General features: G+C 38.6%; 1 protein-coding gene across 2 annotated transcripts in view; it reads left to right on the top strand.

Annotated features, from left to right (window-relative positions):
• Positions 1-692: 692 nt before the first annotated feature.
• Positions 693-13,262, top strand: part of PSMB2 (proteasome 20S subunit beta 2) — a 34,176-nt gene continuing 21,606 nt past the window's right edge. The window contains exons 1-3 of one of the 2 annotated variants that reach the window (XM_043574461.1): positions 693-911; positions 6,000-6,122; positions 8,492-8,562. In XM_043574461.1, the coding sequence (XP_043430396.1) occupies positions 821-911; positions 6,000-6,122; positions 8,492-8,562 (285 nt within the window). In that variant the 5' untranslated portion in view covers positions 693-820. The remainder of the gene's footprint in view (positions 912-5,999; positions 6,123-8,491; positions 8,563-13,262) is intronic. The other variant, XM_043574462.1, reaches the window with a different exon arrangement.

The raw sequence follows: 13,262 nt of genomic DNA, 5'->3' as shown, positions 1-13,262 counted from the left end.
AATAGAATTGGAATTGTTTTGTCATTTCTTGGGAAGCTAGTAGGGCTGGCATGAAGACCAAATTGTGAATGTCAGAAACTAATCATAAAATATTTCAGCTTTTCCCAGAATGACTTCAAGATATAAAGACATGGCCATGCTTGTTCCATATTCAAAAGAAATGGATAATACATGAGCAGTGCAAAACATTCAAACAATACAGATGTGATTAAAATTAAAAGTGAAATTCCTCCCTTCAAGCCGCTGTTTCCAGAAGTAACAATTGCATGTAATTTGAAGTTGGAATATCTGTAAATAGATCTTTGATAATTACTCTTCATGCTTAGAGCTTTAACTCAACCATATTTTATTTTTGTAAAACACATAAATAGGGCTCTCGTCAAGTTCATTTTTCTGTAACCTGGCTTTCAGAGAAAGGAGTTTCTGGAGATATTTTACCGAGCGAAGGGAAAGAGCCATCGAGGGACGCATGCCATTTCAGCCCCCACACGTGCTCCGAGCTTTACATATAGCGCATGATCTCATTCTCAAGCGAGTTTTAAACTCAGTTTATAAATAAAGAAACTGGACGTTACATAAAGCAAGCAGCCCGTACACCAGATTTGCGTGAGAGCCAGGCCAAAAGCGAACGCAGTAAGACGCCCAAAGCCTCGCCCACTTTACAACCTCTCGCGACAATTGGGCGTCATCCGAACGCGCCGGAGGCCCGGGCGGTCGCGCGGTTAGTGTCACGCGAAATCTTCGCTCGGCTGTGCTGTCTCACCGGTGAGGCCGGGAAGCCGGCGAGTCCCACGCTCTGTCCTCTCGGCCTCCCGCCACTATGGAGTACCTCATCGGTATCCAGGGCCCCGACTATGTCCTTGTCGCTTCCGACCAAGTGGCCGCTAGCAGCATTGTCCAGATGAAGGACGGTGAGAAGAAACAGGGGAGGCCCGGCCGGCCTGGATTTGGGGGCAGTCGGACAGAGTTCGTAGGGGGTTGGGTGAGCACCAGGGAGGATTGGGAGGTGGAATCCCGCGTGCCCTGCTCTGCACTTGCTTAGTTTTTGGAACGAGGAGACGGGCAGACTGGCCTAGGGCCTTGGCATTCGCTCCTCCTATGGCTCCTAGGTCAGTGCTCTGCTCTGCCTTCGTTAGATGTTTGCTGGGTGAGTTGCCTGTGGGAATTCAGTTTTTATGTGTTCAAGCACCTGCCGGGCACCAGGGTCCCTAGACCCCCGAATCTTTGATAAAGTTTTCCTGTTGTCGCTACTAATGAGGTTAGTTTCCTGGTGGTATAAGGTGAGATCCTGGGGAGACAGACTGTGTGTGGGACTAGAAACTTGGCATTTCCCTCCCGCTGCCTGTTTCTTCCCATTTCTCAGCCCTGATCCTCCTTTTCCGGTTTTCCAGGGCACTGGCGGCCAAGTTTTCTTTGTATTTAAGTATTAAGTAGTTAGTGGAGTTCGGGGTTTGGAGCCTTTTGACTTAATTTGCTCTGTGACCTTGTACAAGTTATTTCGCAGTGCCCAGATTTCTTCATCTGTTCAGTCAGGTTAGTAACACCAACCTCACAAGCTTGTTGGGAGAATTGAGTGAAAAAGTTTGGTGCAAATGCTTAGTGCAATGACAAATAGGTAGTAGTGATAATACTAAGTACTTAAATAATGATTTACATGAATTCATTTAAACTTTTAAGATAGACATTAGTATATCGTCATTTAACAGCTGTTTATGCTGAGGCCTAGAGGTTAAGAAACTTGCCTAAGGCCACAAGAGGCAGAACCCCGGGTTCAAACCAGTGCAGTTTGACTCAGATCTTTTGCCCACAAGTATTGTACTATACTGTCTCCCCATAGTCGGTACTTAATAATTTTTTAAAGATTTGGGTTGTTGATCTGCTGAATCTAAGAGTGTCTTTTCATGACTGATCATAGACATGCTACTGTTGAAAGAGTATTATGCTTTGGCTCAGATGGCTTAATGTTTATTTGACAAATAGGTTTTGGGTACCTGTGTTGCCCATTACAGTGCTGGGTGTTGAAGGGATGTGAAGAAGAATAAGATGTGGCCTGTATCTTTTTTTTTTTTTTTCCAACGTTTATTTATTTTTGGGACAGAGAGAGATAGAGCATGAACGGGGGAGGGGCAGAGAGAGAGGGAGACACAGAATCGGAAACAGGCTCCAGGCTCTGAGCCATCAGCCCAGAGCCCGACGCGGGGCTCGAACTCGCAGACCGCGAGATCGTGACCTGGCTGAAGTCGGCCGCTTAACCGATTGCGCCACCCAGGCGCCCCGTGGCCTGTATCTTAAAAGAAGTTACAATTTAATAAGGGACTCAGATGTGTGTACAAATAATTCTAGTATAAGCTAGAAAGTTATGCTGTGTATATAAAAATGCAAACTTGTCCTGTAGCGCAGAGGACGAAGAAATTGTTTTTAGGTAATTCAGAAGAAGAGATTCTTTCAGCTTGTGGAGATTAGGTAAAGCTTTGAAGGCAGGCTATAGTTAATCTTTGGTTTAAGGAAAGAAAAATGATTAAATCGGGAAGTATGTGCCCATCACTGCTTTTAGAGGTGACAGGCTTCTGATTGTCAGGCTGTCACCACTTGGGGAGATGGAAAAATCTCTGAGGGGCTTTGCTTGAATTCTGTTCTTTTTGAAGAAGAGAGACCTACAAGTGACTTGTTAGACATCTATGGTATGAATTGGATTATTCCTCAAGTCAGATGACTTGAAATTCCATGATCAGTTTATAGAAGTTTTATTTGTAAATCATGCTTTCCAAAAGAGTCAGCTTGTTTTGAGAGTAAATCTGTCCATTATTTTGAATACTAAGACCTTTGATATACAGGTGATTTTAGCAGGAAGTATTGTCTAGGTAGAACAGTAATGAAGTCAGTACCTTTACAGGTATTCTGTATAATCCTCACAGGGGTCTAACACATTAAGAAAATAAGAAAATAGGTACTACAAGATGATTTTGTATGATAAAAGAAGGATAGGTAGTCAATATTAGGTTAGTTTTTAATGATTTGAGGAGTGAAGCCTGAGGGTATTCAGAAAAAAGAAAGGTCACTGTGGCATGGAGGAAAGATGAGTTTGAGTTAGTTCTTGAAAAATAGTTGGAAATAATTGCACTTAATTCTAATTTTCCTATAGTCTTTTCTAGGTATAAAATGTTTTATGATAGGAGCTTTGGAATTCTATGAGGACTTTTCCCTATCTTTCATGAAGGAACTTATGTAGAGTAAGCAAGAATGCTGAAAATGAGTAACCTTTTGGGATTTATTTTCTCCAAGTATAAAGTAAGAATGATACTTCCAATCAGTTATTTGTTTTTGTTTTTGTTTCTTTGGTTTGTCACTTTGTGATATTTTGATAGAGAGAAGATGTTTCCCAGAGATTGCTTGCTTATGAAAATGCCCCAAGTCTTCGGTTTGGTTATATGCCACATTTCATGTCTCTTGTCTCCTGGTCTGTATAGAATTACTTTTAAATTACTCAGAGCACTTCAGCCCACACAGAGTGCTTTTTTCCCCTGAATTCATAAAGCATGTGTAATCTGAACTACATTGTCTAATACTGAGTATAATAATATTGTGCATGTACAGTTTTCCCTACCTATGAGTTAGGTAGGGGTAAGTGATAGTATAACCATTTTGTACACTTGAAAACTAGGGCCCAAGTTCAGAGTGCTGAGCCCGGATTATAACCAGGGTCTACTGGAGCACCTGGCTGGCTCAGTTGGGGGAGCATGCAACTCTTGATCTCTGGGTCATGAGTCATGAATTCACGCCCCAGGTTGGGCATGGAGCCTACTTAAAACAAACAAACAAACAAACAAACAAACAATCAGTCAGTCAGTCATTCATGAGTTCAAGCCCCATGTTGGGCATGGAGCCTACTTAAAATCAGTCAATCAATCAATCAATCAATCAATCCAAGATTTTGGGTTCTAGTACAGTTGGCTTTTCTCAGTATTGAATACTGGTATTCTTCATTTTGTTGTCTCATTTGTTTCATGTATGTGGATCTTGTAAGTTCTTTGTCAAGGATTAGAAATTCCCTAGTGCTACATAGGCTGTTTCCTCAGGGAGCTATTAGCATCTATAACATCTCCCTTTGCTGTTCACTGGACACACAATAGATGCTTAAAAAACACTTTTGGCCTTATATTAAATTAAGTTCATTTAAAAATTGAACAGTTTACTGCCCAGAATTTTAGCATTTCTCCTAAATGTGACATTAATTCTTTGTAAACAAGCTTTTGTCTTTCCAAAATAAGAACACCTTTTTTTCTCATTGTGAAAATAATGCAAACTTAGTAATGTTTTCTTATAAAAATGATGCAGGTTTAGTATAGGCATTTTATTTAATTTTTAATATTTATTTATTTTTAAGAGAGAGAGAGAGACAGAGTGCGAGCAGGGGAGGGGCAGAGAGAGACAGGGAGACCCAGAATCCGAAGCAGGCTCCAAGCTGTCAGCACAGAGCCTGACGTGGGGCTCGAACTCACAAACTGAGAGATCATGACCTGAGCCGAAGTTGGACACTTAACCTACTGAGCCACTCAGGCGCCCCAGTATAGGCATTTTAAGAAATGGTAACAAGCACGAAGAAAGAAATAAAAATTGTGCATACTCTTGCCACTGGCAAGAACCTAGATGCCAGTGGCATCTAATACTCTTCTGGTCCTTTTTCTTTGGAAAGGTAATATATCCATATATGTTTGTTTTTTGTTTTTATGACCAAGTTTGCAAACTAACAGTCTTTGAGTCTTCTGTAGCCTATAATAAATGAATAAAAGTGTGTGTGTAGGAGTTTCAAGGCAGTTTGATACTATCTGCAGGTACAGTTTGTGTGATTTTTTTTTTTTTTCAGTCTAAGAAGTCTTACGGTTCTACAACTCAAACATTTGTAAAATAACTTGACTGTAGCATTTTGTTCATTAAATCTTATTAAGGTATTTTGGCATTTCAGAAGCTTTCAAATAGCTTTCAAACCTGACTCCCAGGGAAGATTATTCAGCACTATTTGAAAAATGGAAAGTGAAAGTGAGAGTGGGATAGGGACATTTGGGCCTTTGCTGAAGCTACATGCCGAACATGGGGTTTTCTTCCTCAGGCACTAATTGCTATATGAGTATTTGTTTACCTGTGTAATCTGAATGGATGTGGTTCAACTAGGTAAGATTAGACTTTTGGGATTTTTGAGGTTATTTTTAAATAGCTTAGTGTTAAAATATTCATTAGTATTTTTGCTCTGGCAGTCATTTTAATTTTCTCTTTGCTTTGGAAATGGTGTTGATTTACTTTTTAAGGTGATTTATATTCTCAGTTGATTTTTTTTTTGTTCTTTCTCAAGAGGGCTCCTTAATTTTCATTGTAGCACTGGTTCTTCATCTCTGCTTTTGTGTGTGTATAAACAAAATAACTAACATTTGTATTTGTAGAGACATTGCAGGGCTTTGTAATCATGAGCCTAAAGATAATGGCCATTGGCTTGGTTCCTTCAATTTCTTTGAAGGTTCTGTTTTTTTGCATTTCAAATGCCTTTAAATGTATTTAACTGTATTTTCAATGGTCGGCCTTCAAATATATTCTTCAACTGAGATTGACCTTAATAAAATACACCAATGGGTTTAACATGGAGAGTGAAAGAGAGTAATTAATATAGTTGCCCATTAAAGTCTTTTAAAAACAGAGCTGCCTGGGTGGCTCAGTCGGTTGCATGTCTGCTCTTGATTTTGGCTCATGATCTTCCAGTTCATGGTCCCGTGTCTGGCTCTGCTTGGGATTCTCTTTCTCCCTCTCTCTGCCCCTCCCCTGCTCACACGTACTTTTTCTCTCTATCAAAATAAATAAATAAACTTTAAAAATGTTTAAAGTCTTCTAAAAACAGTGATTAGCAAAATTATTCAGTATAGTGATTGATAAACTATATTTATGGCTTCTTGTGTGATAGCAGTAAATTTCTGATGAGGTAATTTTTAACACTATTTTTTTTCTTTGAGCAGATCATGACAAGATGTTTAAGATGAGTGAAAAAATCTTACTTCTGTGTGTTGGAGAGGCTGGAGACACTGTACAGTTTGCAGAATATATTCAGAAAAATGTGCAACTTTATAAGATGAGAAATGGTGGGTAATACTTGGAATGTAACTTTGGTTGATTTGTCTTTAAATCTGAACTAAAAACAAATACTCTCTACTGGCAGTTCTACATATGAGCAGACCAATGTGGCCATGTTTTTATTTGAATCTTCCTACTTTTAAAACCTTAACTAGACTCTCCTTCTGATCCTGAAGATTTTCTGTAAAAATCCTGGAGCAGAAAAGAGAACCATTATACCACTGATACTCGAGGGCCACCTTGGAGATGAACATGGTAGTATCAGTCTTTTTAAGTGTTAGGTATTTCAGAGGATGTTATTTGAGCTAAGGTATGGCTGAACCTCAAAGCTAAAAGACCTCAGTTGAACTTGGTTTTACTATTCTTTTTTTTAATGTGACAAGTTACTTATCCTCTCTGGGCCTTTATTTTCCTCATCTCTAAAATGAGATAATAATAATAATAATAATAATAATAATAAATAATATGTAAAATGCTTGTGAACTTAAAGCTCTGTGTAATTGTGGGAGATTTACTATCAAAAAGAGTTCTGCCTTGCCTTTCTGGCAGATTCATGTCTAGGAAGATAATTAGGATTTTTGTGAGTTTCCTCTGGGGCTAATGAGCTCTAATCCTTGTTAGAGGATTCCTCAGTAGGATTTCCTCATTAGGCAAAGCATTATTATGAAATAATACTGCCACTAGCCCTATTATCCAGGAAAGTTCATAGTGTCACTAGCAGGAAAGACCTTCAGTTACTTTACAGTTTAATACACTTAGACACCACACTGGTATAATATGGAGCTGTGAAAGAACTTACTTTGAATATCATTGTATAAAATGGCTGCATATGACCCAATTATGTAGTTTTTTAGGTAGTAAATTTAGCATCATACATTCAGTTCCATGAATATTTTTGAGGGCCTCCTCTGTCTTAAGCACTCTGGCTAGTACCACAGAGAATTCAAAGATGAAAAAGGAACCTGAAGCACATGGCACTTAGGTTTAGGCAAGTTGAGAGTATTTCAAGAATTTTTTTTTTTCTAGTGGCTCTACTTTCTGCCTACATGGCAGGCGAGGGAAGCCAATAATGTCTCTCAAGTACGGTAGCTGCAGCAATATTTCATGATTGGAGGGGGAGGAAGAGTAAACCAGTTGAGAGAGTTGCTTGTTACATGGGTTTTGGAGTTGAAAGTCAGTGCAGAAAACAAAAGTCGTGTATGGTTAAAATTGCCTTGAAAATCTTAAATTACCTGTCACATGCAGTTTTGTGTATATAACCCTGCACAGTAATTCTTAATGCATATTAAAGTTTGAGAACTGAGATAAAATAAGGGAAAGGAAGAAAAATCTATATATAAATAGGAATCAGACCTTTCTGCCTTTAAAATAACTGTAAAATCCTTAGTGGTGTTTAGGGGATTAGGTGGAGAATTGCAAAGTATTCCTGCTTGTTCAGAGTTGCTCCCCTTATAATTTAATAGGTACTGATAGGCTTGTTGTGAGCATGAAATTGAATAACATATGAAAGCAGGTAGCATAGATCTTGAAACATAATTGCTGTTCAATAAATATTTGTTAGAATTTTAATCTAAATCTTAACCTGCTGTAACACTGGTGTGTGAATTGTTGTAGGGAATAATTTAACCGCATGCTGTCTGTCTTTCCAAACTGGCATTTCCTGCATGGGGCTGCTCAGTTTTGGGTCATTCTTGGGTTTTGGCACTAGTCCCTTTTTACTGGGGGGTTAAGTTCCAAAGTGAGTGCATTATTAAACACATACCTGATGGCATTTCTCTGGGCTGTAGTTTTGTTGTCATTACGACTTTCTTTTTAGAGGTTTTATGCTTGAGATACTCTGTTTTTTAAAAATGTTGTAGATAGTGATGGAAATGTGTTTTTCTGTGGCCTGTACTTTTGAAAATCATTTAATAAAGTTACTTATTTTTTTTTTAAAGAAAATCTTATGAAATATGACTGAGGCAGTCCTAACTTCCAGCCTCTCTTTTCCCAATATCCTTTTTAAATAAACTTTAAAAATCACCATCTTGAGACCTCGTTCTTTTCTTTCCTAATACTTGTGTATTTGTACCCCTCTCTATAGAGGAAACCACAGTCTATTGATGAATGGTCAGCTTAAGCAAGGCTGTGCATTTGATCTCACCATAGAATAGTTGCCTTGGTTCTGTGTTGTGGCCAGGAATCACTGTCAGTACTAAGCAGCTATTTCACAACTGTCGTGTGGGGAAACGGACAAGAAGTAGGATTATACTCTTCGTTCTGTGTACTTTATGTACTCTGGGTGTACAGAGGGTGGAAGGATGTAAGAACAGGAGTAGTGGGATGATTTGGGGTGCTGTTATTTCTTCTGCTTATGACTGTTTATCTCTTGGACCAGGTTATGAATTGTCTCCCACAGCAGCAGCTAATTTCACACGCCGAAACCTGGCTGACTGTCTTCGGAGTCGGGTAAGCAGTATAGCAAGTAGGCTTACATGAGAGCAGAAAAATCTTCTGTGCTTCTTCTATATTCCTATTATATAGTAGTAATTTTGCCCTTTTTGGACCTCCTGAGCCCTTCTCATTATTGGTACTTATTCACTCTTCAGGCTGTTTGGATTTGTTTTCTTTTTCTGTATATTCGCTAATTAAAGCCTGAGGGGAAAATACATTCACAGAGAATTTGGATGGGTCACACCAACATGAAGGCCTGAGATAGCCTTTAAAAATTTTTGTCAGTGTTTTCATAGCAAACCATGATTCTTAATTCCTACAGCTAAAAGTTCTTACATGGTAGTGGAGGTGAGATCTTGAAAATAACAATGCACATTTCACCTTGAGATTATCTTTCTGTGATTATTCTTGCCATAGCACACAGAATTATTCATCTTCACTTACTTTGGCCTTGTTGCTATCTTAGAGATGTTTTGGTTCTAGCAACAGCATGTTAAAAGATGGCAACATTAAGTTAAGGATTGAATGTATTAAAGATTGTGTAGGATGTGCCAAGAAAGTTCATGTGATTGCTAAAGGTGTGTATTATTCCCTTCCCACGGGGACTAAGTGAATGGAGACTTATCATGTGACCTTACCCCCTGTGCCTGTGTACTCATCTATGAAATCGAGATAACTTCCTAACCCCACAGGAGTGCTAGGAAAATGAATGCTTGTAAATCATAATATTTAACATTCATATGACTTTTGCCTGAAGCATTTTGCTTAATAATTTAATCTACTCACTATTCCACTGAGATACATAGTAGTTAATTCTCTGTCACTGATACAGAATGAATGGCATAAAGTGGCAAAGGGACTAGTTACAGGTCACCCAGCAGGTCAGCAGAGCTACTCTAATGGTGCCATAATTACTTGACTGTTCTGCCTTACATCAGCTCCTTGGTTTTTTGGTAGTGTTTCTAGAACATCAGCACTATTCATGTTTTTAGTATGGTTTTAGTTTCATTGGCACTTGCTTAAGCTGAGTTATGGCAGGAGTCTAAACAATACAGGTGTTATTATTTTTTTTTTAAGTTACTTATTACAGGTCTTTAAAGGAGTTTATTTTCTAGTGCCTAATAACCCTGGATTGAGAACTTCTTAATAAATAGAGCCTCTTTTTCTCAGTGTTACCTTTGGCCTAGGGGCTTGTGTAATATAAGGATTGTGAGATTTGAAGAGAAGCTAGAGATATGATGGTGGGAAGGAGACAAATTTACCTACATTGTTTTGATCGGGGTAAAAGGTCATTGGCCTTTTCTTGCTCACTGCTCTGTGAGAGAGGAAAATGGGTCAGATACGAGCTTTCCCGCCACTCAGAAATTCCTGTGGTATATGGTAATACCACAGCATACTGTGGCTTGCTGTGTGAAATATTCCTGTGACTTGTCAGGCAGAACTGGGATAAGAATTCCAGCTTTGGGCACAATAAATACTTTGTCATAAGTATAGCAGACATTAAGTAAATTAAGCTCCTTTTAGAACTGAGATAAGAGTGGCAATGCGCTTCATGCAAATGCATTGGATCTGGTTAATCTCCTAGCAGACACATTTGATATCTTAACAAATAAATATCCCTTGTAGACAGTGGTATAGGGCTCTAGTAAGTATTGACAGACTCTGCCTGTGGTTCTGAGTCCAGTCTCTGCTCGCCACCCTTCTATCAAGTTAGATTGTTCCAAAATACAAGTTTATGTTTTAGTCATTTTATTCTGGGGAGAAAGATGATATTTTTTTTTAGTCTTCCTAATAAGTGCAAAGTCACTAGATTTAGTACATGTGTACACTCACACATGAGACTTATTTTGGGTCAGCCAGTTACCATGTGTATAACTTTGTGTCTGTGGCTCAGATTGTTTGATTTCTAAGTTGCTCCGTGTGTGTGTGTGTGTGTGTGTGTGTGTGTGTGTGTGTGTCTGGGGGTGGTATTTGGTTGGGAGGACATTTATTTATTGCAGAGTACATAATGAATTTTAAATAAACTTGTTCTTCAAGATGCAGGCAGGTTTAGCATTGTGGTTAAGCACCATCTCTGGAATTAGACTGCTTCAGTTTAAATCTGTGCTCACTGACTTACTACTAGCTGTGTCTTTGGACAGATTCTAAGCTTAATTTCTCTGTTTACAGATAATAGCACCTACTTCACAGAATTATTATAAAGATTAAATGAAGTAATCATGCAAAGCTGTTAGCACAGTGTGTGGCGCGTATGACTAATAAATCACTTGTTTCTATGCTGCTATTGCTGCTTGGTTGAAGAAGCAATTTAATAGGTATAAATTTCTTATGAGATTCTTTGTTGTGCTTTTTTAGTTGAACTGATTTGCTGGTAAAGAGGAGGATATAAAAAATTATTGATATGGATAGGAAAAATAGCAATAAACCAACATTGATCATTTAATATGTGCAGGGCTTTGGTCTAGATCAACACAGTCCAGTTTGGTAGCCATTAGTCATATATGGCAATTACAATTATAAATAATTAAATAAAATTTAAAATTTAGTTCCTAGGTGAGAGTTTCTTGGACTTTGAATGAGAAATAAACTTTTGTTTCTATAAAAAGAATTTGGTTCCTCAGTCACAGTTGCCACTTTTCTTTTTTTTTTTTTTTTTTAAATTTTTTTTTTCAACGTTTATTTATTTTTGGGACAGAGAGAGACAGAGCATGAACGGGGGAGGGGCAGAGAGAGAGGGAGACACAGAATCGGAAACAGGCTCCAGGCTCTGAGCCATCAGCCCAGAGCCCGACGCGGGGCTCGAACTCACGCACCGAGATCGTGACCTGGCTGAAGTCGGACGCTTAACCGACTGCGCCACCCAGGCGCCCCCAGTTGCCACTTTTCAAGTGCTCAATAGCCACATGTGGCTAGTGGCTACCATATTGGACATTGCCAATATAGAACATGTGCGTCATCATAGGAGGTTCTCTTGGACAGTGCTATTCTAGATATATACGTGACCTTATTTAATGCTTACTATGACACCATAAAGATGAATGTTATCCCCATTTTACTTACAAGGCTATTAAGACTGGTTCATAAAGAGTTTAAAGAGTCTGTTATGTGTCCAGGTATACCAAAGACACATATATAGCCTGTAAAAGGCTGAGGTAAGATTCTAACTCCAAATACCATGCTCTTTCATACTGTCTCCCTTATTAGTTACTGCACTAACATATAAGTATGTTTGTGCATTTGGGGAAGCATAAAATTTCCAGTTCTATTAAATGTGTCAAGATCTCTGTATAAGATTATATAGATAACGTATAAATATGTGCCCATTGTAGGTGTTCAGTAAGTATTTGCTGAATAAATGTCATCCAGTTGATCCACAGATACCACTGAAAATGTTATTATACATTTATATACTGGAAGGGAATTGCATTAAAATATTTTTCATGAGGAGCGCCTGGGTAGTTCAGTTGATTAAGTGTCTGACTCTTGATTTCAGCTCAGGTCATGATCTCACACTTTGAGATCAAGCCCCATGTCAGGCTCTGTGCTGACCATGCAAATGCTGCTTAGGATTTTCTCTCCTTCTCTTTCTGCCCTTCCCCCTTTCTCTCTCTCTCTCTCTCTCTCTCTCTCTCTCTCAAAAATAAATAATAAACTTTAAAAAATATTTTTATTGAATGGATATTACTTCACCATGTAAGAATTAAAGATGAGGTTAGCAGGAAAAGATGGAAAAAAAACTCCACACAGATGGGGAGAGGGGAATCTAGAGGATTCATTCTAGCTTTTTATTTAAATACATGTGTACATTTAAGTTGCTCTCCTCCATATACACCAGGGAGCAGGAAAAAGGCTTATTAGGCTTTTTGCTATGGGTTTGACTCCCCACTTTCAAATACTTAAGAGGCTTCTTTGAGCATAGGTTTTGGAATCACAGAGTTCTGATGTGTTCTCTGGTATGTACTAGTTTGTATGATCTTGACTAAGTCCCTTATGTTTGCTGAGTCTCACTTTCATCTGTTTAGAAGGAAGGAACAATCAAATGTGGCAGATTACAAGAACTGAGACTTCGCCATTAGTTTAATAAAATATATTTTGAATGAGTGAATGATATCTTCTGGAAAATAGTATTTAATAACTGACGTCTTCATTAAGAAAATGCTATTTGGAGGGGTGCCTGGGTAGTTCGGTTGGTTAAGCGTCCGACTTCAGCTCAGGTCATGATCTCACAGTGTGTGAGTTCGAGCCCCGCATTGGGCTCTGTGCTGATAGCTCAGAGCCTGGAGTCTGCTTCAGCTTCTGTGTCTCCCTCTTTCTCTCTATAACACTCTCTGTGTGTGTGTGTCTCTCTCTCAAAAATAACATAAACATTAAAAAATAAAAGAAAATGCTATTTGGATTTTAATAGGATTATTTTGAAAATTTTGTAATGACTTTTAGGCATAGTTTGCACAATGCTTATTTAAATTCTCCTTATGATTTGATTAATGGGCTATAGAAGGGAGAGTGATAAGTAATGGGGCTATTTCTTGCTTGAAATGGCACATTTGGTGTAGCCTATTTGAATGCCCTAAAATTATCTGTTATTATCCACCCTGATCTCCATTTTACATATGGGGAGGCCTAGGTATGAACCAGCCAAATCTGATATCCTTGGGGAATGTGGAGTTTCATGGCAAGGTTTAGAGTAGAATGCTGCCCTTCATGGTATGTAGTCT

Source organism: Prionailurus bengalensis, chromosome C1, assembly GCF_016509475.1.
Source record: "Prionailurus bengalensis isolate Pbe53 chromosome C1, Fcat_Pben_1.1_paternal_pri, whole genome shotgun sequence".
NCBI lineage: Eukaryota > Metazoa > Chordata > Mammalia > Carnivora > Felidae > Prionailurus > Prionailurus bengalensis.
The sequence above is the reverse complement of the archived record's forward strand: the minus strand, read 5'-3'. Positions and strand labels throughout refer to the sequence as shown.